This window comes from Erpetoichthys calabaricus, chromosome 11 (assembly GCF_900747795.2).
Source record: "Erpetoichthys calabaricus chromosome 11, fErpCal1.3, whole genome shotgun sequence".
Taxonomy (NCBI): domain Eukaryota; kingdom Metazoa; phylum Chordata; class Cladistia; order Polypteriformes; family Polypteridae; genus Erpetoichthys; species Erpetoichthys calabaricus.
The window spans coordinates 24,403,962-24,428,257 of NC_041404.2; the positions used below are offsets into that span (position 1 = coordinate 24,403,962).

Below are 24,296 nucleotides of genomic sequence, written 5' to 3' on the forward strand. Positions count from 1 at the left end.
CTATACTTAAAGGTTGTGTTATTTCTCAATGGCAAACTTAATGCATTTGGTACGTTCTGTAAGTTCATACGGTATGTTCAATATGGTTTACAACTGTTTGCCCTCCATGCCTTACCAACTGCAAGGCAGATCATAAACTGGGACTAATCTGTAGTCAGAGGGACAAGAAGTAAAACTTTTGAAGTTATTTCTGGTATAGTCTAAATTAGAATATAGGCAAATAAATATTCACAATTATGTAAAGACAAATATGTCCATTTGCATATGCACAACCATATGCAACAAAGCCTATAAAAATGACTCTTTTTCTTACTAGCCTAAGACAGTGAAATATCACACAACAATAACAGTTTATTTCTCATATTGCCCAAAATCACGCAAGGGGTTTTAACTGGCCCCATTCTTTGACAGCCCACAGCCTTGACTTTCTAAGAAGACAAGAAACTACACAAATACCTTCATTTAAAAATTTAAAACATATTAATTTTCACAGATATTTACAGTTCATTCAACCAGTTACATTACAGTCCCAGATACATCTACCTAATTATTTATTAAACTAGGCATTGATAATGTAATGTAATGAAAAGTATTGTACTCTAATCTAGTCTAATCTCATCTAAACTAAAATATCAACTACTTACTTCTGAAAAAGCAGTCTGTTCAGGCACAAATGTATGAGGTGAGAATCAAAAATAACCAGACTGGGCTTGGGGCTTTCCTGGAAAACCGTCTGGAGGTCAGCTGGACGTGAATCATAAAACTATAATCCCCCCTACACGCCCTCTCAAACCGCCAACTGGCTAGGTATATCCTGTGAATAGCCCCGTCAGTATTTGCACAAAAATCGCTACACGAGTTGCCGCTATAATGGCGGGTGAAAAAAATCGAACAGCAAATCAACATCAAATTTCTTGAAAATTGAACAAAATGACCACAGAAAATTATGAAATGACAAAAACAGTGCACAGTGTTAACAGTTTGTCTCGCACACAAGTTTTTGAGTGGCACAAACATTTCAAAGAAGGACAAGAAAATGTGAAAGCCGTTCAACGCCCAGGTTGCCCACACTCGTCTCGGACAGATGAAAACATCAAAACGTTGAATCAGATTGTTTGAAATGATCATAGTTTTTTTTCCGTAAAGCAGTTTTTGACTGACAAAAACATATCTGTCCTCGATCATCCTCCGTATTTGCCCGATTTAGCTCCCTGTGATTTTTACTTGTTCCCGAAAATCAAAAGTGACCTGAAGGGAACACATTTTACTTCAATGGATGAAGTGAAGACAGAAATGGCAAGCCTGTTGAAGAGCCTCAAGCAAGAAGCCTTCCAGCACTGTTTCAATCAATGGAAGATACGACTGGAGCAGTGTAGAGATTCGGGAGGGGGACTATATAGAAGGTGACAATGTTTAGAATGTTGTAATTCATCAATAAATATATATTTTTTTACCAATCCAGTTATTTTTGTGTTTCACCTCATATATCCAAAACAAAAATGCGCAAGTTGCACAAGGGATAACTGCAGTATTGGAGGTATTTTGCAGTCTCTGTATTACTGTAAATATGCAAGGAAAATAAAAAAAAAAATATTAAAAAGGTGTATTGAAAGGTACGGGAAGATTAATCTAATCTAAAAACGTGATAACTTTTTGTTCTTTGAGACAACAGAAACAGTTAAAGGCTGTAGGCTGCATAGTTTGTAAGTAATCCTTACTTCCACATTCATAACAAAATATTAGACAATAGCAGCACATTTTTAGAAGGATGGTTTCTGTTTAAACAGAATGTATTTCACTATGACGTGTGTAATTGTGCTGCTTGAGTTTAGGGGGGGTCATACATTTCTGTTAAGAAAAAAGCTAAAGGTTGTTTTCTCGCAGAAGAGGCAAGTGGGTAAGGACACAACGTTTCAATGACACACCAGATGAAGGCTATACCGTTGAAACGTTCTGCCTCTTACCTTCGTTACTCTTCGGTGTGGAAATAGCCTTTAGCTTTTTTCTTTTCGTGGTGCACACTGACAAAGCCTTTCTCTTTCTATTATTGTTGTTTCACCTGAAAGACAAAAAAATACAACACAAATAGCAAAACGGGTTCTTGTCATCATCTTTTTTTCTACTGTTTACCATATTTATTTAAAGAAAAGGCTTCGCTTTGTAGGGGTTAGCTCCTGGTGGACCTCAGCCATTTGGGAAAAACCTCTCAAAATGTAACTATGTAGGCCTGCCTGATTATACAAATTAAGGAGCAGCACGTCAGGAGGAATGACATTCACGGATGTTTGCAGCTTGGGTGTGGAGGAGGGCATCTGGGGTTGAAATAGACTAACCAATCCTGGGCTAGATTTGATAAGACTGGGGGGACTGTAACTGTAATTGGGCCGTAAAACGTCTGTCAAATCTGGCAACCCTGAACTCAACCCTCATTTGCCTCTCAGTGGTCACTTGTATGTTAGGACTAACTGCATAATATTTCTATGTAATTAGTGATTCTTTAAGATAATTATTATTAGAATGAATTGTTCTTTGTTGCAAAATTAGTTGTGCTTCTTACACTTAATTTCACAGTAAAATTTCACAAGGGCTTTATAAGCTCAGAAGTGCAGATGCTAAGTAATTCTAAAATAATACATGTCTTTCTCCCATGATGAGAAGATCAGAAGTGTCAGATCTGCTTTTAATTTATTTTACGTGTGTAATGTACATTTTATCACTATTCCTGGGGAAGCTAAGTAGAACAGCTAGTATATCTTAAGAATTTAAATTAAACATCTTTGTAGATGAAGAAATGCATTTGAAAAGGACAGGAAAATGAGAAGTCGCAAAAGTAAATTGGAGATTCTGTGGTCCTTTTAATCCAAACTTGACTTTGAGGCCTCAACACTAAATACTATTTTTGTCACAATTGTGATACCACAAGTTTCATCCTAAACATTCCATGCCTCCCATGGCGGTTGCAGCATCACACTACTGTTTTTCTGCATCAGAACCTTGGAGACTTTCCAAGATGGAAGGAAGCATGAATGAAATAAAGTATTGAGAATCCTGGATGAAAATCTCCATCAGATGCAATCATAGATTTAGGGCATGGGAATTTATTCAGTTTCTACACTTCTGCTTTATATTATGAACCTTTTATTTCTCCATTTCCTTCACTGATTAAGCAGTGCCGAGGTTAAACTGGTCTCATGCAAACCTTTGCACACTCAGCATCATATTACTGCAAAACCTAACAAGACAGGGAAAAAATGTTTAGGGATGAAGAGATAATAATCCACTTCATTTTACAAAACATTTGGTTAGAGTCTCAGAATGGTACAATTTGCATAGATTTACAAGAGAAATGAAAACTCATTCAATTTACAGAAAGGATTAGCTTCAATTTAATTAGTAGCATCAGCTGCTTTATCTTGAGAAATAAGCAATTACATTTTTTAGCAAAGTTTAGCAAACATTTTAGTGGAAAATGAGATAGTGTCCCAGTTTTGCATTATAATAACAAACATATCCTTAAAGTATAAAACAAAAACGAGATCACTAATTATTTCCTCAAATAATAATGATTTATTACTATGGCCTGTCATAATTTAATTGCTTTCTCTGATTTTTAAATCAATGGATCTCTTTGCCTTCCTTGCATTAAATGCGCAGTAAACATACAGGATGCTTTGCAAAGATGACTTACTTCAGTGATATCTGAACATATCCCCTACAAGAGGTTATCTGAAACTCTTGATCACAACTTATAAATAAAGAGGACTGGTCAGGAAGGCACTCCCCCTGAAGTAACCAGCAGATATGGACATTGGGCCTCAGACTGTGGTATCTGGGGCGCAGCATTTAGATGGAAATTTACACAGAAGTATAACTACTGGCCACTCGTGTTCATGTGTGGAAATAGAATTATATGAGTACGATAAAGCATATCAATTTAATTAAAAAATATGTTACATTATAAATTACCCAGTTATCATGTGAAATCTGACAGTCAGTTTACAGACTGATACATTTATTGTCACAGTTTGCTAAGTGTCCTTTTGCCAGGACATTCAGGATTGCAAGGAGGAACACTACACAATTGCCCCATTAGATCAAAACCCACCTCTCTCTGCTCACTCAGGAAACACAGATAGGCAGTCACCCAAAACAAGAAGGGCTACCCCTTCCATTTATACTACTACAAACAGAGTCAAGCAAAAAGGAAACCATTCTTCTTTATGCCCCAAGACGTATAGAACTTCACTTTGGGCAATCTTGAAGAATACACTCCACCTCAGTGGCATTGTAGGATATGCAAGACCAATTCACTCTTGGGGAAAAAACAAATTATTTTAGCTACAGTTAAGCTTAATATTTAGTGGCACAGTGCCAAATTTGCCAGTCGCCACCCTAGGCATTATCAATCAGTACTGTATGTTCTTTTGACCTAAAATAAAACAGTGCCAGTCCACCAAATACTTATAGGGCTTTAAACAAAATAATACGGGAACCCCAATATAAAAAAATAGAAAATCTACAGTATATGTCCCTCCTGATCTGGAAGGATGGAGACTTGTCCAGTATTCTGTAGCTACTGTAGCTATAGGGCAGGGATAGGCAATCCTGGAGGGTCGCAGTGGCTGCAGGTTTTTGTTCCAAACCAGTTGCTTAATTAAGAAGCCAATCACTGCCAATAATTTAATTTCATGGCTCGTTAGTGCTGTAACTCTGCCATGTCAGGTCATTCTCATATCCTAGATTTGTTTTCCTTTCTAAGGATATCATCCAAAAGTCTAAAATGGATGAGTAATTCTCAGTCCTTCACTTTTTTCTCCTCATTTTCTTTCCAAGTATTTAATTAAACCAAATAGTGCACAATAAATACACACAGAAACAAGCTAAATGGAGAAATGGTGGTCTCTTTTGTCATTTGCATCTTATTGCTAATAAGGAGCCATTAAAAACCAAGAATACAACTGTTTAACACTAAAATAAGCAATAAGGGTTCAAAATCTTAATGAGCGAGACAACTAAAGTGAAGCACAAGTGTCACTTGAGCAATAAGTGCTTCTTATTAAGCAATTGAGTTGGAACATAAACGTGCAGCCATGGCGGCCCACCAGGAATGACTTTGCACACCCCTGCTATAGGGTTATCAGATTAAAGTTCCAGCTAGTGGCCTCTACACCTCTGAGCCCTCCATACCCTCTATGGGGTTGGCACTCTCAGCTTTTCATAACTTTTAACCCTGGACACTATACACTGTTTCTCATGCTGACACACACATCCTCTAATGGGAGACCATTAATTGAGATCCGCTCGTCTCTGGCCTGTGCCATGTCATGCTAGAGAAAACACTCTCGTCACACTCCTAAACTCAGGCCACTTACCAGCTTCCATCTCTTTCTAGTCAGCCATTTCCCTATGTTTTTTATTTTTTCCCATTCCTGAAATGGAGACCATAGGAACAGCATACATACAAAATACACAACTAGCACACAAAATAATGTTTTTTTACTGTTTTTTCTTAGATTTTCCCCTAAGAAGTAAAACCTTTAGGATCATGATCCTTTATACTTTGTCACTTACCTGCAATGTAGGGTGGGTCTTGTTGGAATCTCCCCAGCTAAGTACCCATACCTGGTCATGGGATTTGTCGTAATGCAACTTCACAGGAATAGGATCAGTTTCTACGACCTTTACAAAACAAAGAGGATAGGATCTTCGTGAGGCTCACATGCTAAATCACAACACTTAACAACAAGGACTACAGCTATGTATTATGGAAAGAACTAATCCATGTCATATTGTAGTTTAATTAACTCAAAACAAATGGAATCTCTGCTTTCAGAACACGTGGTGCAAGTGGGCATTATTCTTTGGAAACCACAAACTACAAATGACTCTGAAGACTTACTGTATGATAAAAAAGGCAATCACAGGAAACAGAAGGTAGTCACTGGGCTTAATTCTCGGTTATTTGGGCCCAGAAGTAATTTTTAAATTTTTTTGCATATTAATAATTCATGAATTCATTATTAAACCATCTTAATCTAGTTTAGAGCTGTAAGGATCTGGAATCTATCTTGGAAACATCAAGAACAATTGGGAGGAGACAGCTGATTCCTTAAAGCTTTTGTAGTAAGGTAATAGATGTCCTGCTGAGGAATAGTCAGGCGAAAGGAGTCAAACCGAATTAAACATATGCGAAGCACAAAAGCAAAAAAAATAAAAAATAAACTTTTTTTTAAGAGGTTGTATCTGCAGATCGAATAACGAAAGGAGCCACCAGGCGACCTTTCATCCCGTCATACTGATCACCCGCGAGTCAGGACCCTTGAAGTCACACCTCTAGAAACGGGGGATGCAACGCTAACAACAGCTCTCAAATCGGTGGCAATAGAAGGACCTGCAAATAAGGCTCAAGACGTTAGCAGTTACAAAATAAAAATCACACAAACCTAATCATGACAATAATTGCTCTTAAATCTAAAATTCACTTCAACTGCTTGACTTGGTAGTTTGTTTCAGATTCCCATGACACTTTGTGTAAAGTGCTTACAAGGCAGAAACTAATGGTGCACAAGTATTTTGCAGGGCTCACTGATGTACACACCCATACTTACTCAACATAGGGCTGCCAAGTTACCTTAGATACACATCTCTGTGATTTGGACGGTTACGACACAGTACAAGGAGAAAGGCTGATGCAAGTTCACGTCAAGTCCATTGCTAATTAACTATATGTCACCAAATCCCCAAATTTACAGAGCTGTGGAATGCAAAAGTCTATATAGCCACTGATGTGACCACACTCCAAACAGGACTCTAGTATTTCATAAAGGACCTAGACACAATATATATATATATTATATACATATATATATACATATATATATATTGTGATGGACGGCTGGCAGCTTATCCCGGCCGACACATCCAAGACACTAGATGGTGTCTTCCCTGCAGCATGGAGGTGCCCCGGATTCCCGCAGGGCACCATGGAAGATGGAGTTTGGCTTCACAGCCCTGCTGGGTGCCGTGGGTGCCATTGTGGGACGCTGCAGGGAGACGCTGGGATTTCTATTTTCCCGGTAGCCCGGAAGTACTCCCCAGTCACAAGGATGGAGAAACAGAAGTACTTCCGGGTTGAAGAAAAACACAAGTCTTCATCTGACGCGGAAGTGCTATGGAATCACATGGTCAGAAGAACAGGAGCACTTCCGGGTCAAGTAATATTTAAAGGACTGGTTGGGATAGAGTGTGACAGAGCTGTTGGGAGTGGAGGATTGGTTATTTGTAATTTATTAATTATTGATTTATTGTTTATGGTGGTGGAGGTACTTTTGGGCACTTTATTGAAGAATATTAAAATACTTCTGGGTGCTTTTAAACCAGTGTCTGCATCTGTCTGTTGGGTTTCATGGGGCAATAGCGCCACAAAGAAAGGAAGTTATATATATATATTTACATAAAATAAATATATTTTTAATTACATATATTTATAAAAAAAAGGAATTACACAGTGGTTACCCTAATGCAGTAATTAAGTTAAAAGTAGCAAGTCCCTTTATTTCAGAAAAAACAGTCAGGAAAACCTAAGAAGAATTTCTCAGCCATCTACTGCCTAGTGATATGAAGATATGCACATTAGTTTTTCAGTCAAGAGGTCAAGTACTTGTCACGATTCCAGAATAATTTCTGATACTCTGCTGTAGCCTTTTAGATGGCTGTGATGGATTTGTCATTTGTTAGTTTTATGGGTTGAATTTCTATCATGCTGATAACAGTATTAAATTTAAGTGTCTGGAGAAGTGGATTAGGACTCAGACGCTTGCATTATTATTAGTTTATTACTGTTGTTATTATAAGAAATACTCTTATCCAGCGTACATGGTGATAAAAGAAAATATTACTTCATTCCGACAGTGCAAATATTGGGCAATAAAACTAATAAAATAATGGCAGTTTTCTCTTTCTTTATTATGGCAGATCCTATTAATCCAATCTAATAATATTCTGGCTGACTTCATTTTGTCATTCTGAAATAAGGAAGGAAAGAGAGAAGCGCAGCTTGCCTAGTGTTTATGTCTGGCTGCATTTTTATGATGCATTGCAGAATGCTATGTTTTGGCAAATGGGCAGGCAGCGACGGAATAAAGAGCAGGACTGGAAGGTACAAAGCTTCGGTCTTAGGTCATTTTACAATATATATACAGTATATATTATATATACTGTATATATATATATATATATATATATATACAGTATATATATATATATATATATATATATATATATATATATATATATATATATATATATATATATATTAATAAAAGATTTGAAATCATTTTGATTTTTATTCATTATGCTAATGAATAAGAGGGTGAATCCAGGTTGTTCTATAGGTACATCTGCTTAGCAGTTTTCTCCAATTATATACGAGTCTGATTATTTTGCACAGCGAGTGAGCCTAAGAATATAAAAATGCTACTGGAAGTATAAAGCATTAAACAGTCCTTTTTGCCGATTTTGAAAAAACAAAATAATATTACATTCATCCATTATCTAACCTGTTTAATTCAGTTCAGGGAGCAGATCATATCCTGGCATCTTGCATGCATGGCAGGAATCAACCCTGGCCAGGACGCCAGTCCATCACAGAGCACAGACCCACAATTACCCATACAGGGCCAACTAACATAGTACAAGGGCCCATTCACACTTGGGTGTTATACATTTACACCATTTTCTTAGTGTTTTTCAAGCTTTTTAATGGCTTTTTGCAAACATTTTGAGGCTTTTTTGGGTGTTTTTCAAGTATTTTTCAAGCATTTCTTCCAGGCTTTGCAATGGAGCATTTTTCAGGGACTGACATCATTTCTATTTTATAGGTTGTGAGGTTATGTCATGATGTTCAGTGATTGTTGTGTTTCAAGAATCTTCTCTGTGTTTTTAATTCTGGCAATCACAGTACGTGTCGTCAGCATTGTGAGTGCACATATTGGGTTTACACAGTCCTGCGGCACAGGGAGTCAAGGCGACAATTCTAGAATCTTGGGCAGCATCCTGTAGAATATCAGGATTATACATGTAAGTAAATAGATATGTGAAAAAAACATCATTGCGTTACTTCTCATAAAAAATATGACCTACTGCTGTCAGTGCAACATCATGGAATCGCATGATCCTGTCATCTAGTAGGGAAGGGGTTATCATGCACAGCGGTACTAGACTCAGAAGAATTCAACATACTTTGCATTCATATATATTTAATCCTGCATATACTGAGGGGAAAATTTAATCTTCCCAATTTAGGGTCACTGGGAACCAGCGATTAATGCAGCAGCACTGGGGGTAAGGTAAGAAGCAAATGTGCTGGGCGGTTCAATCACACAGTTAAACAGAAAAGAGTGTGCTGCATGTAATCCAGCAATAGAAACCTATTATTAAAGTATCTGTTTAGTTTTAACTCAGTCATTTGATAAAGATATTTTGAAACAGTGTGATCTGGTGGTGCAGCGGCCAGTGTTCACTCAGAGGCTGAGATTTGGCAATGAAAAAAAAGGGGATGGATGTTATTTAGAGTATTTTCCTAACTGAAAAGTATTGCTGAGACATTTCCAGTATTCAGAGTTAAAACAGGTAATAATACCCAGTTCAATTCTCTCACTACTGCGGTGGGTTGGCACCCTGCCCAGGATTGTTTCCTGCCTTGTGCCCTGTGTTGGCTGGGATTGGCTCCAGCAGACCCCCGTGACCCTGTGTTCGGATTCAGTGGGTTAGAAAATGGATGGATGGATGGATTCTCTCACTAATAATACTGATCAAATAAGAAATGCACAGGCAGAACATGCAACCCCATACAATTGGCACTGTAAGGAAGGAATGCCAGCTCTGCGCTACCACTCTGCTTATAAGTTTGTGAGATTTGTAGGCTCTTTTCAGACCCTCCTCAACAGTGCTGCACACCGAAAAGTAGTTGACACGTCTGTCGAGGGTTGATTGTCCGTTGCTGAGACAACTGCGGGTTCATGGTACCACCAAGGCAATTGCAAATTCCCCACCTAAGACAACAGTTGCTCGATGGCTGATGCAGGGAACATTCTAACCCAGCCATTGAGCTGGCCCTGTAGCTTGTTTGCTGTGTCTGTGTGTATTGAAGTGGTAGTTCCCGTTTGAATAAATGCTCTCACTGTACCTGTTTGGATGTGAATAAAGTTGGTTTTCTTAAAGCCTTTGGACTCAGAGTCTTCTCTCATGTGCAAGACAGTGATTCAGGCATCACAAGTTAAAACATCTGCACTAAACTTTAACCTGGTTAAAACTAAATATATATTCATAACTTTTGTTGAATTCTTGTCACTTGATTGCAAGTGTCACGCAAGTGCATCTGGGAAGCATTTTGCGAGCTTTAAGGAGGTAAGCAGTTTCACCCTGGAATGAGAGGGTGGCGCTGACTCTAACAGTAATCTTTTCCTTTACCTTTAGGAATGAGCTGACACCCAAGGAGGATGCCTAGCCACTCCTCGAAGCCCCTAGGAGGCTCGATTTTTCAAGTACAGTCAGTACATAAAGGAATCATTCCCGGATGGTGGGTTACACATCGACCAGATGCTTACTGAGAACAGAGCTCCCAGGTAGCCTCTATTTGTTAAGGTGAACCACAACTCCCTATGTGTTCTCTTTTTAGGCCATACAGCCGTCTTTTCTGTTATTGATAATAAACGGAGTAACCCGATTGGTGCCCAACCCCTTTTTTGGTGAATGCTGGTTTCTCTATGGTCATACTTCACATGGTACGTGCACACTTGACCTCTCCCTCAGTAGCTGTCACTAGACAACCAAAGCACATATGTGCAGAACCTCGGCATTTGTTCTTTTAGTTTCAGTAAGTCACTTTATCCAGGAGAAGGCGGCTGACTTCCTATGAAAAAGCTTCTAAAATGCTCTTTGTTTTCCATTACCAGTGTTTAAGGGGTATTACCACTGATTTTAATTGAACAAGCATTGGACTGAAAATGGTCAAAAACTGCTGCATGCAGGAGCTTTCTAAACTGCTTGCTGCTAAAATGCTTATGTGAATAGTTGCGAGTTGAAAACAGTGGCATATAACTTTTTAAATAATTTAACATTGTTCTGGTCTAGTACTAACATGGAATCTAACAATAAACACACTTTTGGAAAGTTGAAGGAAAGGCAGAGTACCCGAAGAGAACTTCACTGAGATGTGGAGAAAGTACATACACCACAGAGATTGTACCCATGCTGGGATTAAAAACAAGGACTCTGAAGCTGAGAGGTAACACTAATTTCTGTGTCACCTTTTTTCCTCAATAGTAACCTCTTTTATCAGTTTTCCCAAAAGTGCTGTGGTTTTCATTATACAACTTCTTTACACAGAATACTTGTTTGTCATTGATATTCTGCGTACTGTAGAATGGGAATTTATTTTATGCAAGAGCTTAGTTATTTCACACTTGCTGTAGTTATTTACATTTTTATAAAGTAATAAATAACATTTGCTCAGTTACATCACAAAAACATAAAGCGATATCTTTAGAAATAGGAACAAACACGATAAAGAGGGTTGAAGGTGGAGAAAAGAAATGCCACATACTAAAATCATTGGGGTGAGCACCGAGTCATTGGAGGAGTCAGTGCAGAGAGTGGAAGTGGGAGCGTAGATAGACAGCCTGCAAGCGGCAGCACTTTGCCGGGCATCAAAATCCATTGATCTTGGGGCATGTCCACTGGCAAGTGATGGGGATAAAGAGGCAAATGGTGTTGCCTCTGACCAGGAGTGAGGTGCAAGGCTGAGCTGGTGATGTAAATATATAGGCAGTGGATGAGGCAGAAGAGAGTGTGAGGAGTCGTATGGAAGGAGAGGTGGAAACTCCTAGGCGGTGGCTGAAGAAGCATTGGAGGGTGATCAAGTAAGGAGATGGAAGATGGCAACACCCCCAGCCCCTGTAGGTATTCATATTCCTCCTGTAACAAGTGTATAGTTGTTAACAAAGTTTCTTATAACAAACTTACCGGTACATCTACTTCAACTGAGGTATTACTATACTCCAAACCAACATGTGTCTCTACACCCCAGCCGTCATATCCTCTCTAACTCTGACTTCTTTGCCATATCCATTGTAGTACCAGAGTAATATAATGCAAAATAAAAAACAAGTGATACCTAGGAAGTAAAAATGTTATCTTTAAGGAGAAAAAAAAAAGACACTGACTATGTCTCGATAATGAATTTACCGCCCACATAAAAAGGTGCCCTGTCAAGGTCAATGCTAGTGCAATCCTGGTGCTCAGGGAATCCAACATAGCCATTAAACTTCACTCATACTATAGATAAATAATGGCTTTCCATCTCCAGTGCACATGCTCTCTGACCCTCTGCAATTTCGAATCTTGTAAAACAAAATAAGAAAATGAGTACTTGCCTGCACCACTTTTTGAGCTTGGGTATCTATAATCAGCACTCTGTTCTGGATGGGCTGTGAGACGTAAATGTACTTGTCCCTCACGTTGACAGCAGAAGCCCAGTCGCAGAGCTGAACTGAATCTCCTTCACCTTTAGGGCACATCTCTTCCTGAGGGAGAACAAGGCTCAGTGTTTAACTTGTAATGCTTTAGTTAATGGGTCAGGCCAAATTCACCTTTCTTTAATAGACCTGCATTTGGTATACATTTCTCATCTATTCAAGAAATGTCAAACTAAAAATCAATGCATCCTTTATGTAATTTTACTTCAACTCCAATTCAAAGGCACTTACCGCTGGGGTGAAACAGAGTTAATCCAATGTCCAAACCTATGACCATTAAACATCTTGAAACATACGGTGCAAGAAAACATTGCATTCACCTTTCAATCAATCATTCAGTCTCATCCCTATTCAGTATGGCCTGTAATGTCAAAGCCAAACTAAAGAATACTTTTTTAAAGATATTTTACCGCATAACAGAAAGATAGATACATAGCTGGATCAAACTTTATTTGACCCCAGAGGGGAAATCTGTCTTTGTACAGAAGCTTGATTAAATGAATATTTAAAAATTATTATATTGTGACAAACATCAAACCACTCATATTATGACAGAAAACCAAACCCCTGTCAAATACACACTAGGCTGAGTAAAAAGAAAGAAATTATCTGACTTGTCAGTCCCAGTCCCAGTGAAGCATTAGGCAGGTGTATTGCTGTTGGTATTTATTTATTTATTTTTTTACACACTTCTTATGACTAATTTGTTGGCTGAAAGTTCTCAATGCTAGTGTCTCACAAAGAGGATGTTCATAATGTTCATAATGTCTCACAAAAAGCATTGTTCATAATGGCACTTTGTCTTGTTTTCTTTCTCTCCTTCTCTCCATGGGGTCTAGATTACGTCCCATAACTGGGCCTGACATTTTATTCATCTAGTTTATTTGGTGGGCTTATCTTGGAGTGATGTCACTGGCCCAGCACACCACAATTTGGAAAATTGAGCTGGATGTCATAGAGCATGCAAAGGATGTCCCTACCTGCATTAACGGAACACAGTCTCCTAAGGAAAATGGGCCTGCCCAGCACTTTCTTATGCACTGTGTTATAAGGCCAGCCCAGCCTGTCATTGACTTCGACTACCACGTATCTATAGCAGTGTAATCAGTTCAACTTAAACTCCCTGATTTGTGACCTGACGTAGAGGCTTTTCAGTACGACGAGAAAGTCAATAACTAGTTTCTTGGTTTTGCTGATGCTAGACTGCAGACAGTTCTTACTTCACCAAGAAACAAAGTTCTCCACCTGACTCCTATGCTCTGTCTCATCTCTTTTTTCGACACACTCCATTAGTGCAGAATCATCTGAAATTTTCTAAAAGTGACATGACCTGGTGTTATATTTATAGTCTGAGGAGTACAGAGTGTGCAGTGTTCACATTGTGGTGCTCCAGTGTTGCTCTCATCCATCCAATTCACACAAACAACACATACTGATTTAACATACTGTATGTACTTGTATGTTTTAGTTTATAGTAAGCCAAATTCAGCATAAAATGTATAAAACGAGGAAAAGATAGAAAACAGATCTAAAATCTTTAAACAATCTGCTCGTTCCACATAATGATCCATGGCCCTGGGTGTGAAACCTGGCTTCCTTGAGGTGTGGAAACAGGGTTTGATGTGCTCCCTTGTGTATCTTACTATCTGCTCAGGTAATTTGTGATCAGGAGGTGCGAGAGCAGAGAGCTGAGTATGCAACAAACTTTCAATCCTTCTTCAATTTTTTTGCATAGGACAATATACTGTATATAAAATACATTAAATCAAACTAAACTGATTTAAACAACGGATAGCACAACAAACAACGTGCCACCTGAATGTTTGCTTTTTGCTTTGCTTTAAAGCTCTGAGAAGAAGGAATCATGTGGAAGTGTTCTAGCAATGGCAGTGCTTACAAAGCAACAAAGGAATGTGAACTTCAGAACCTACAGGATTGCGTTCGGTCTCTAAATGCTGGGATCTTCAGCTCATGATATAAAATACTGTACATAACTGAGCTTAGTTCTGGATTTCAAGAGATACAAAAATTTTCAAATGCAGGAGATGTTTTTGCATATTTGAAATTACAGAGTACCACGTGTACACTGTAAGTAGAATCATGTTAATTGTTAACCGAAATATACACACTGCTCATTCATCAGGATGCTTGTCAATCCTCGAGGATTGGAAGAATGGTGATTCTGGGCATATCCATTTTTAGAATGTGCTTTGTAAAATAAAAATGTAAGGAGCGTAAACATATCTCAGCAGACTTGAATCCAAGACAAGATTTAATCCTAGTCCACTGCTGGGCACCTCATGGATACTAGGGATGCTCCGATCAGGCTTTTCAAAGGCCAATACTAACTATCGATTTCATGTTACTGGATCGGCCAATTGTGACTTATTTTTTTCTTTATCCCTTATTAAACTTTTTACACTAAGCACCTGAATAGCCTTCTATGTTATATTAAAATGTATTTTTAAAATTAAACTATAAACCACAGGTACAAAATTAAATTCTGCAGGCTTATTGTTCACTGTTCGTAAAAATGCTACAATAAATAAAATTTTGTTAAAATATAAAATGTATTAAAATATGTACAAAAATATTTATCCATAATACATATGGCATAAAAGAAGATAAAATGCTTCTCATAATTACAAGCTGTCATATTGTTTATTTTTTTCTGTAATGTACTTATCTGACATAATGTTTCATTTAAAAAAGTAGTTTTCACCATTACTCTAATTATATATGTATATATACTGTTCAAAAAATTGAAGGGAACACTTAAATCATCACAGTCTAACACAAAGTCAATTAAGCTTCAGGGATATAAATCTATTCAGTTAGGAAGCCTAAGTGAATGTGAATCAACTTCACCTGCTTTGGTGCAAATGAAAGTAACAACAAGTGCACTGGAGGGGCAACAGCAAGACAACCAAAAAAAAAAAGGAAATGCTTTTTTGCAGGTGGTGGCCACAGACAATTGCTCTCTTCTTATTCTTCCTGACTGATGCTTCTCTAGTTTTGCATTTTGCTAGTGTCCTTATCACCACTGGTAGCATGAGGTGGTACCTGCAGCCGATTCAGGTTTCTCAGGTAGTCCTCCAGGATGGCACTTCCATACGTGCCATTGCAAGAAGGTCTCAAGAGGATGGAGAAGATGCCAGGAGACAGAGCCGATTGATCACAGAATTACTAATTGAACACCCACAAAACAGACACGTTTTGGATATCAATCTAACTTTCAAATGCCTGGAATATGAAAAGAAAACATCTACCTGGAAAAAAAGCATCTGGCCATGAAAATGTTCAAACTCCACGTATGCAGAGATTGAGTTGAGAAAGTGATGTGTGTGACAGTTCCTGACACCACAAGTTCACTTCCTGCCCTAAGCCACGTTACTGCAGGGTGTATAAATTCTGCTTGACCATGAGGTGTATTGCTGGGTAATTCTGGTTTATTAGCACATTCCAAAGCTGTGACTGGCTGGTTAGCTTGTGATGATAAATTAAAGCAGTATGAGTGAATATGACTGCGTGTGTGAGTGTGACATGTAATGTGCTGGAGTGTCGTCCACACCTGATGCTTTAGGGCTCTGTCTCCCTGTAATCATGTAATGGAAAAAAGCGGGGTTTAGAAAACGCAGAGTAGTGGTCTAATAAAGTATCTATCTATCTATCTATCTATCTATTAGCTAACTGATTCTGCGGAAAGATGAAGCTGTTTCAACTGAAGAGTCAAAATTAGATATTGTGGTGTAGAATTTGCACTCAAGAAGGTAGTGGCGAGTAAAAAATCAGCCCAACTAACTGTAATGTAATGGCATTTCTTACTGGAGCTCAGGGTAGTCTTAGCCAGAGTAGGCCATTTTCATCAGAGGCCACACTACTGGACTTTTTGATTAACTGTCAAACACTATACATATTTATTTTGAACTATTCACATATACGTTCATACAATATATTATTTTTGCCTAGGTATATAGACAGATAGATAAGACAGGTATGAAATAGAAAAAAATATAGAGACTAATTAATAAACTGACCTTAAAAAAATCTTCCAAAAGATAAAAGCCCAAAATTACACATCACTCTCTCTTTAATTAAATTTTCAGAACATTTGCCTGTTCACATTAGGAATTAAAAGCAATAGCATAAACTTTAAAATGTAAATAAAATGAACTAATTTCACATAAGCTAGAAACATTAAAATCATGTGCCATATACAAGATTAAAAATAACTGGCTTTTGTGACAGTGCCATTTTTTGGCTATTAACTCTGGGCTCTGTGTGTCAATTAGTTGCCCTTTAGGGTCTTTTGTTATTATCTACTGCCATTTATAATTCTTGGTTTAATAGCCTTTAAGTGAAAGTGGGCAATCTGTAACTCTGTGCCCAAAGGTTTTTATGGTGTGACGCGTGTGTAGAACCTCATAAATGTGAATGGCAGGTTTACGGCCCCTGACAAAAATAAAATCAGGATGAGGATAACATCCTGCCGGGGTGGATGCCTGTTTCTTTCATTATCTTTGGTCACAAATATTCATTGTTTTATCAGAAATTAAGGTCAAGCAATTCAAAGGTTTGAGAGATCTTACAGTATTTGGCTACAACAATCCCTCTGTGTGCTCACCTAAAACAAAGATTCCAGTATTATTATAAAAACTAGGGTGTACAAAATATATCGTTTTAATATTCTTTTCCATTATATGAACAACTAGGAAGCTTTTGAAATTAAGATAACCAAGTTTGAGACCTTTTACAAAAACATACTGGTAGCTCTGCCATCCGATCATCTTTGCAGTCATTGCAAATACAACAGGGAAGGGCTGGAGGCACATCTGGATGTTACTGATGTGCTCCAAAAGAGATAGAAAGGCCATTCCTTCGAAACTTGAAGTGATAAACTGTAAGTAAACTGCTTTATTCAACAGTATTTAATGAACAGAACTTATTTTTTTAGTGTTGGCTTTGACAGCTAATCATATGTTATGTTCATTCTTTTGATGTTATTTAAGCAAAAATCTGGAACATTTTTGTGGCCATTTTAAATCATGCTAATTATCTATTAGCATTACAAACATTCATCTTGGGAATGGGTTCTCAGGAACAGATTTGATTTACAAAGTGGGGAAGAATATACTTAGATAATTCAGAAATTGGTCAGCTCCCAGGTGAGTAATGAATTGCATGTCCTTAAATTGAATTTTCAAAAAGAAAATGAATGCATTTTACTAAAACAAATAACCTTGTGTCAGGCCAGGGGTCCCCAACTTCAGTCCTGGAGGGCCACAATGGCTACAGGTTTTCATTCTAACTCTTTTCCTAATTGGTGACCAGTTTTGCTGCCAATTAACTTCTTTGAATTGGCTTATTTTTAAAAATTTGTTCCACTGAATTTCTTCATTTCTTTCCTTAAACAGTATCCAAACAGAAATGAAACGTGAAATGAGTCAACTAACAGAAGACCAACTAAGTCAGGGCCTCAGACTCCAACCAGTTTCACTCCAACCAGTTGCTTAATTAGGCTCTGATTCTTGTTGTTAATTAAACTCGTTCTTTAATTCCATGGCTTATTGCTGCTCTCATTGTAAATAGAAGACATTTCTGAAATTGCAGATTTTCTCTTTTCTAAGATCTCTGTTCAAATATTTTGGGGACCTGAGCAGATCAACATTTCTGAGACCTTCATCTTTCTTTATTTTCAGATATTGTATGATGGACACAGTTTGCTGGACCTGTTTTGCCTCATTTTTGTATCTCGTTATTGTTTGGCCTCTAATTAAGGAAAAAAGAAACAATTAAGGAGTCTGAGTCTTCAAGAGCAAGTCAATTAAAATGAATTCAAAAGAAGTTAATTAGCAGCAAAAACAGGTCACTAATTAGGAAAAGGGTTAAAATGAAAACCTGCAGCCACAGGGGCCCTCCAGGACTGGAATTGCGGACCCCTGCATCAGGCAATAATGTTTGAGCACGTCAGTAACATAGTTACTGGTGGGTGGGAGCGGGCATGTTGGGTTACTTTGTTCGCTATGTCTGTTTATTGATATATCCTGTCGATTTGTCTTTATTTAATAAAAAGTTGATCAGAAAAAAAACAGTTACTGGTATTAAATATTACTAATTGATATTAAGTAGGTCCACCAAATGAACTTTATGTACAGTTCCACTGACTCAAACTTCTTTTGTAGTTATATATTACTTAAGATCCCGATGAATTAGTCCAATAAGGGTATGTAGAAGGAGTTGTTTTTATGGCTAAGTAACGACCCCTGTTTCTGTCAGGGCCTTCTTTTCTTACATTTGAGACCGCATCCCTTTATGTTTATATATTAGCAGGAGTGTCTTGTCTCACGGTCATCCGACAGGATATTTGTAGATTTTGGTAAAAAATACAGTATATGAAACTTTCCATTTAAATTTCTTGAGACTCTCATTTACTATTACAGCATATTGACCATCCCTCTGTGTGTGGCTTTTCATATTGTTGGACTTTTTTATTTTAAATGGAAATTAATTATTTTCATTTTCATATTTTTAAAAACACAGAGTCCTAAATGTTTATGGAAGAAATTACAGTATAAATGGAGAACTGCAAAGTTGCAAGTTTCTCGCTCCGTGTGGACTGAAAGTATTAAACCTTATAAGAAAATTCTATGCAATGCACACTTTGATAACTTTTCAGATTAATATATGACATTTTTTCTTTTCATTTTATTTGGAACAACTGATATGAAATCTTGGATGTAATTCCCCTTTATGGATTTCTTTATGAATAATGTAGACGGCATTAGAGTTCAGTGCCAGTCAGTTCCTGAATCTGGCAGAAGTAAATCACAATACACCTCTTTTTGAGCATTATCTCCTTAGATTATTTAAAATAATGACAAGAGAAGAACTTTTTACAGTTGATTTCTAAAACCAAATCTATAACTTGTCCTACATACCCTGTTCTCTCGTCTTTATTGAAAAACTTACTCACAGCATTTCCACAGGTAATAAGCAATATAACTTATAAATTGTTAATTACATGCATAGCTCCATACTAATGCAAAAAAACATTTAAATTGAATTTTTTTTCAGAATTATAGACTGATTTCAAATTTTCTGTCCATTGTAAAGTTTTAGAGACATCTTTCAACTGGAATCTTACTTTCAAAAATAACCTTTAAAAATATTCTAATTCTGTCCAGTTACAGGAATTGCTACCATTATTAGGCATTCAGATATTAGTTCAGATTTTGCTATGAATTTATTCGTTAGAAAACTGCTCTCAAGTAGTTGAAAGTCATCAGATCAGACTTGTGAAAACCTGAAAACAGGGCTCCTTCAATCCTGGCACTAGTGAGACAGGGTGTTTCTCAAAATTTGTTTCTGGATGCTGGTATCATTTCTTTTTATGTTTTGCAATTAGGAGATTTCATTGGGAAACACAATATTTTCTGTTATTCATATGCTTCCATATAATTTACCTAGAAATTATTTATTTTGCATAAATAATGATGGGTGCAAGAATTAAAAAAAGGTAAATTTGAACCTCACACATATATTCCTAAGCAGCACATAGCATAAAGCCACACAGAATCTGGAAATGAATGAGTGCACAACACACATGGAATTAAACGTTTAGTACACTTTAGTACAAAGTATGCCCACGTGAAACCTTACATAGCTTGCCATGATTCTCTCTGTTGGCTTGATCTGCCTTTGGATCTCACATTCATTTGGCTGCAGGATGGTGACTCCATCATCAGAGAAGATGTAGAACATGTTTCCCACACTCAGACCTGGAAGAGCAAGGAAACAAGTTAGTGCCTATAGATTGGCAGCAACCAGGGCTTTCACAATTGCATAATCCCCTTCTCTGGTTGGTTCCTTTGAATATCCTTATCTTGGAATTGCTTTCAAGGGTCTTTTGCTTTCATGAGGTAGTTTTGTACTATGAATGCTCTACGGGACATCCCATTGATACTGGAAATGAATTTCAAATGAACTCATGAGGAACACCTGCACATCGCACAGAAGAGATCTCTGAGTTTTTAATGCTCAGACGTCTAATCACATTGTGTTATACAGTTGCTTGTTTAGGTGTGTCGTGACAAATGAGGCTATAGATACTTTCTCAAAGGGTTGATTTTAGTTTTTTTTTTAAATCAATGAGGAAGGATCATTCCCTTTTCATTAGTTTTACTCTTCAAAGTTAAATATTTTTCTATGTAACAATAATATTAACTCAGCTACTTTTCTTCAGACCTTGCAAAAAGCAGCAAATGCAGTCTCTTTGATATATACTTTCAGAATAACTTACAGTTTACATTCCCATTTGTTTTTTGCTGTTTTCCATGGAGTGTTTTATCTCTCTAGCTCAGGGGTGGGCAAAGTCGTTCCTGGAGGGCCGCAGGTTTTTGTTCCAACCCAGTTGCTTAATAAGAAGCACTTAGCACTCACGTAACACTTCTGCTTCATTTTATTTGTCTCGCTCATTAAGATTTTGAACCCTTTTTGCTTATTTTAGTCTTAAATAGCTGTATTCTCAGTTTTTAATAGCTCCTTATTAGAAATAAGTTGCAAATGACAAAAGAAACCAGCATTTCTCCATTTAGCTTGTTTCTGTGTGTATTTATCGTGCACTATTGGGTTTAATTAAATACTTGGAAGGAAAGTGAAGAGAAAAAAGTGAAGGACTGAGGATTACTCATTCATTTTAGACTTTTGGATGATATCGTAAGAAAGGAAAACAATCTAGGATATGAGAATGACCTGACATGACAGAGTTAAAGCGCTAACAAGACTTGAAATGTAATTATTGGCAGTGATTGGCTTCTAATTAAGCAACTGGGTTAGACCAAAAACCTGCAGCCACTGCAGCCCTCCTGGACTGACTTTGCCCACTCCTGCTCTAGCTGTTCTAACTAAGTTTCCTCAGTTGCTAATTTAATTTGATCTGAATAGAACTGCATATTGTCCCTTCCTGCCTGTTTTGGTGCCTATTCATTTGATATTTGTTACAAAAATGCTGGTGTCTGTATGCATACTATTAGGTGTGTGCTTGTATGACATTTTTGTCGAGTGTTGCAGTGTATGTGTTTTATATGTGATTTTATACATTACATAGTTCTTTGAAACAAGGTGCCTGTATATGCTTTCTTTATTCTGTTTACATTTATCTGAGTTGTTGTGTCAGTCTTGTGTATCAGTATGGTGGTTAAGGTTTTACAGTATGTGTTTTTCCTTTTATTTTATGTATTTCTTTTTGATTCTTTCATAATTACATATGTTCTTAGGTGGCTTTAGACTTTTATTCAATACTATATATTTCAGGGAAAGATTGTGTCCATGTCAATGTGCATGTGTCTGTAGGCAAACAGAGCTTCTACCCCCAGTGTTTGTCCTTAGCAGCTGTGGGCAGATTTTTATACCGGTGAGGGTAGACGTATTACGAAGGTTCTTAGTCACAGAATGCGGGTCAGCTGATGCTGGTAAAATACTTCTGTTATCAAACAGGACATCAGAATTTTGACAAACGAGAGGAGACCATTCAGTCCATCAGGCTCATTTGTTTAGCTAAAAGCTAAGCTGTCCCAGTATCTTATACCAGACACTTCTTAAAGGTTGGTAAGATTTTTGCTTTAACTTCATGTGTCGGTAGGTTGTTCCAGATTCTCACAATTATTTGAGTAAAGAAGTGATTCCTGACTTCAGTCCTAAATGCACTTCCCCTTACCTTCCACTCCAGTATGTGATTCACTGTTAATTTGACAGTTCTGCTGGGCCTACTTTATCAATGCCATTGAGGATTTTGAAGACCTGGATTAGGACCCCATGCAGTCTCATCTGTTTGAGACTAAAGAGGTTTAATTCTCTGAGTCTGTCACAGTAAGACCATGTCTTTAAGTCCCAGAATGCACCTGGTTGCTCTCCTCTGCACAACTTCAAGTGCGGTTATGTCTTTCTTGTACCGTGGTGACCAGAACTGCCACAACACTCCAGATGTGGTCTCAGTGCAGTGTTATATAGACTAAGCAGAATAATCCTTAATTTATATCCTATAATTTTTATGATATAACCTATATTAGATGTTTTTTATTACTTCTGCACCTTGCTTTGATGATAAAAATTTTATGCTGACATAAACCCGTATATCCTTTTCAGAGGTTGCTTCCTGTAGGACTGTGTCTCCTTTCTTTTATTTATATGAGGGAAAATCGAAAATAAAGGAAATTTGCAAATTATGTAGTAACAGACAGCTGACGCAATACATGTTCTTATTGGCTTATGGGTAGTTTGAATAAATACAGGTCAGTGTTCTGCTGTTTGTCTGTTGAAATAAATCTTTATCATAGGGAATCTATATGTAGCTTTGAGCAAAAAAAATATATACAAGTGTTTAACAAAGTACTGTAGTGAGATTTCTATGGTCAGAGGGAGTGAAACCAGTTGAAATTCATGAATAATGTTGGCTTACTATGGAAGTAAAAATAGCCTTACTCAACAAAATGTTTATGAAAGAGTGGAAAGATTTAATGTGGAAAGAACGAGTGTAACTGATGAAGCTTGATCTAGTTGATCATCAGCATTGCACACACAAGCCCACATCGATGTTGTCCGTTGTTGCTGCACATTTGGAAATCAGTTAAGGATCTGCACATGCCGTAGTGCATGATGATCTGGGGTACCGTAAACTTTATACAAGATGGGTACCCAACCAGCTTACTGATCTGCCAAAGTCAACACCCTTCGGTGACATTCAGTAGGTTTAATTTTCACAAATTCAGATCTCACTGTTGCAGGTACAATTTGTGCCACTAATCTTCTGGGTGATCTTAAGCTAATCATTTAACATGTATGTGTTCTTTTACCACAGTGAAAGTAAAAAGGGAAATTCAGATGTTTGTCTCTTGGTCTGTGCGTGTTCAAGTGTGTATGTGTTTGGGTACAGGCAGAGAGAGAAAGCCTCCAGCTCCCTTCAGTCTGTCCAGAGTGGGACACAGCAATTCTAATCATTTGTGTTAAAGTTTAAAGAAATGAAAAATTTCCAGATTTCATGACAGCAAATAAATGCCAGCAAACACATGCAAATAGCAGGCAACAACATAAAAAACAAAGAAGGAGAAAAAGAAGAGCTGGTAGGTCTACCCACGGGGGTACCGCACTGTTACAAAACAGTTTTCAGCTTTTTGTTAACCCTTGCTTCTACTGGCAGCAGGGCACATGGCAGCAGTCGTACTGTCATCTCCAATTAAGCCCAAATCAAAGCGAAGGTCTGATCCTGCCAAATACCCAAAGGTTTCCATTGACAGCTGATACTACTTCTGTGACAAGCAATGAGCTCGAGTGGTTTTGCTTATTTTAGGCACAATAATCAATGTTGTGTAATAGAAAGCGGTAGACAAAAATCCTATGTAAGTGACACTGTTTCGAATTCTTAAAATGATTTCAAAGCTGAAAACACATTTTTGTGACAGCACTTGACCTTCTGGTGTATTTTAAAATCTGGTGCAATTTTCCAAAGGAGGAAGGAATAAACAGGGCCAAGGAGGCAAGCATGGAGTTATTCAATTTAAAGAATTTAAAGCAGACAAGCACACAAAACCACTACAACAGCAGAAATCTTTTATACCTTCCTCTCGCCACAGTATGTTTGCAACTGCAGCAGTAGGGAATTGAAAGCAGGGGAGAAAAAAAGATCAGAAATAATGAAGGTATTTTATTTATATCAGTTGAGATTAAATAAAAAGTTAAATTATGTAAATTTACACTGTCTAGATG

At 37.4% G+C, this 24,296-nt stretch overlaps 1 protein-coding gene across 2 annotated transcripts in view; it reads right to left on the reverse strand.

Annotated features, from left to right (window-relative positions):
• Positions 1-24,296, reverse strand: part of fstl4 (follistatin-like 4) — an 808,779-nt gene that overhangs the window by 15,183 nt on the left and 769,300 nt on the right. Inside the window, exons 11-14 of one of the 2 annotated variants that reach the window (XM_028812623.2) lie at positions 24,148-24,174; positions 20,196-20,314; positions 12,435-12,584; positions 5,572-5,679 (exon numbers count right to left, since the gene is read on the reverse strand). In XM_028812623.2, the coding sequence (XP_028668456.2) occupies positions 5,572-5,679; positions 12,435-12,584; positions 20,196-20,314; positions 24,148-24,174 (404 nt within the window). The remainder of the gene's footprint in view (positions 1-5,571; positions 5,680-12,434; positions 12,585-20,195; positions 20,315-24,147; positions 24,175-24,296) is intronic. The other variant, XM_051933466.1, reaches the window with a different exon arrangement.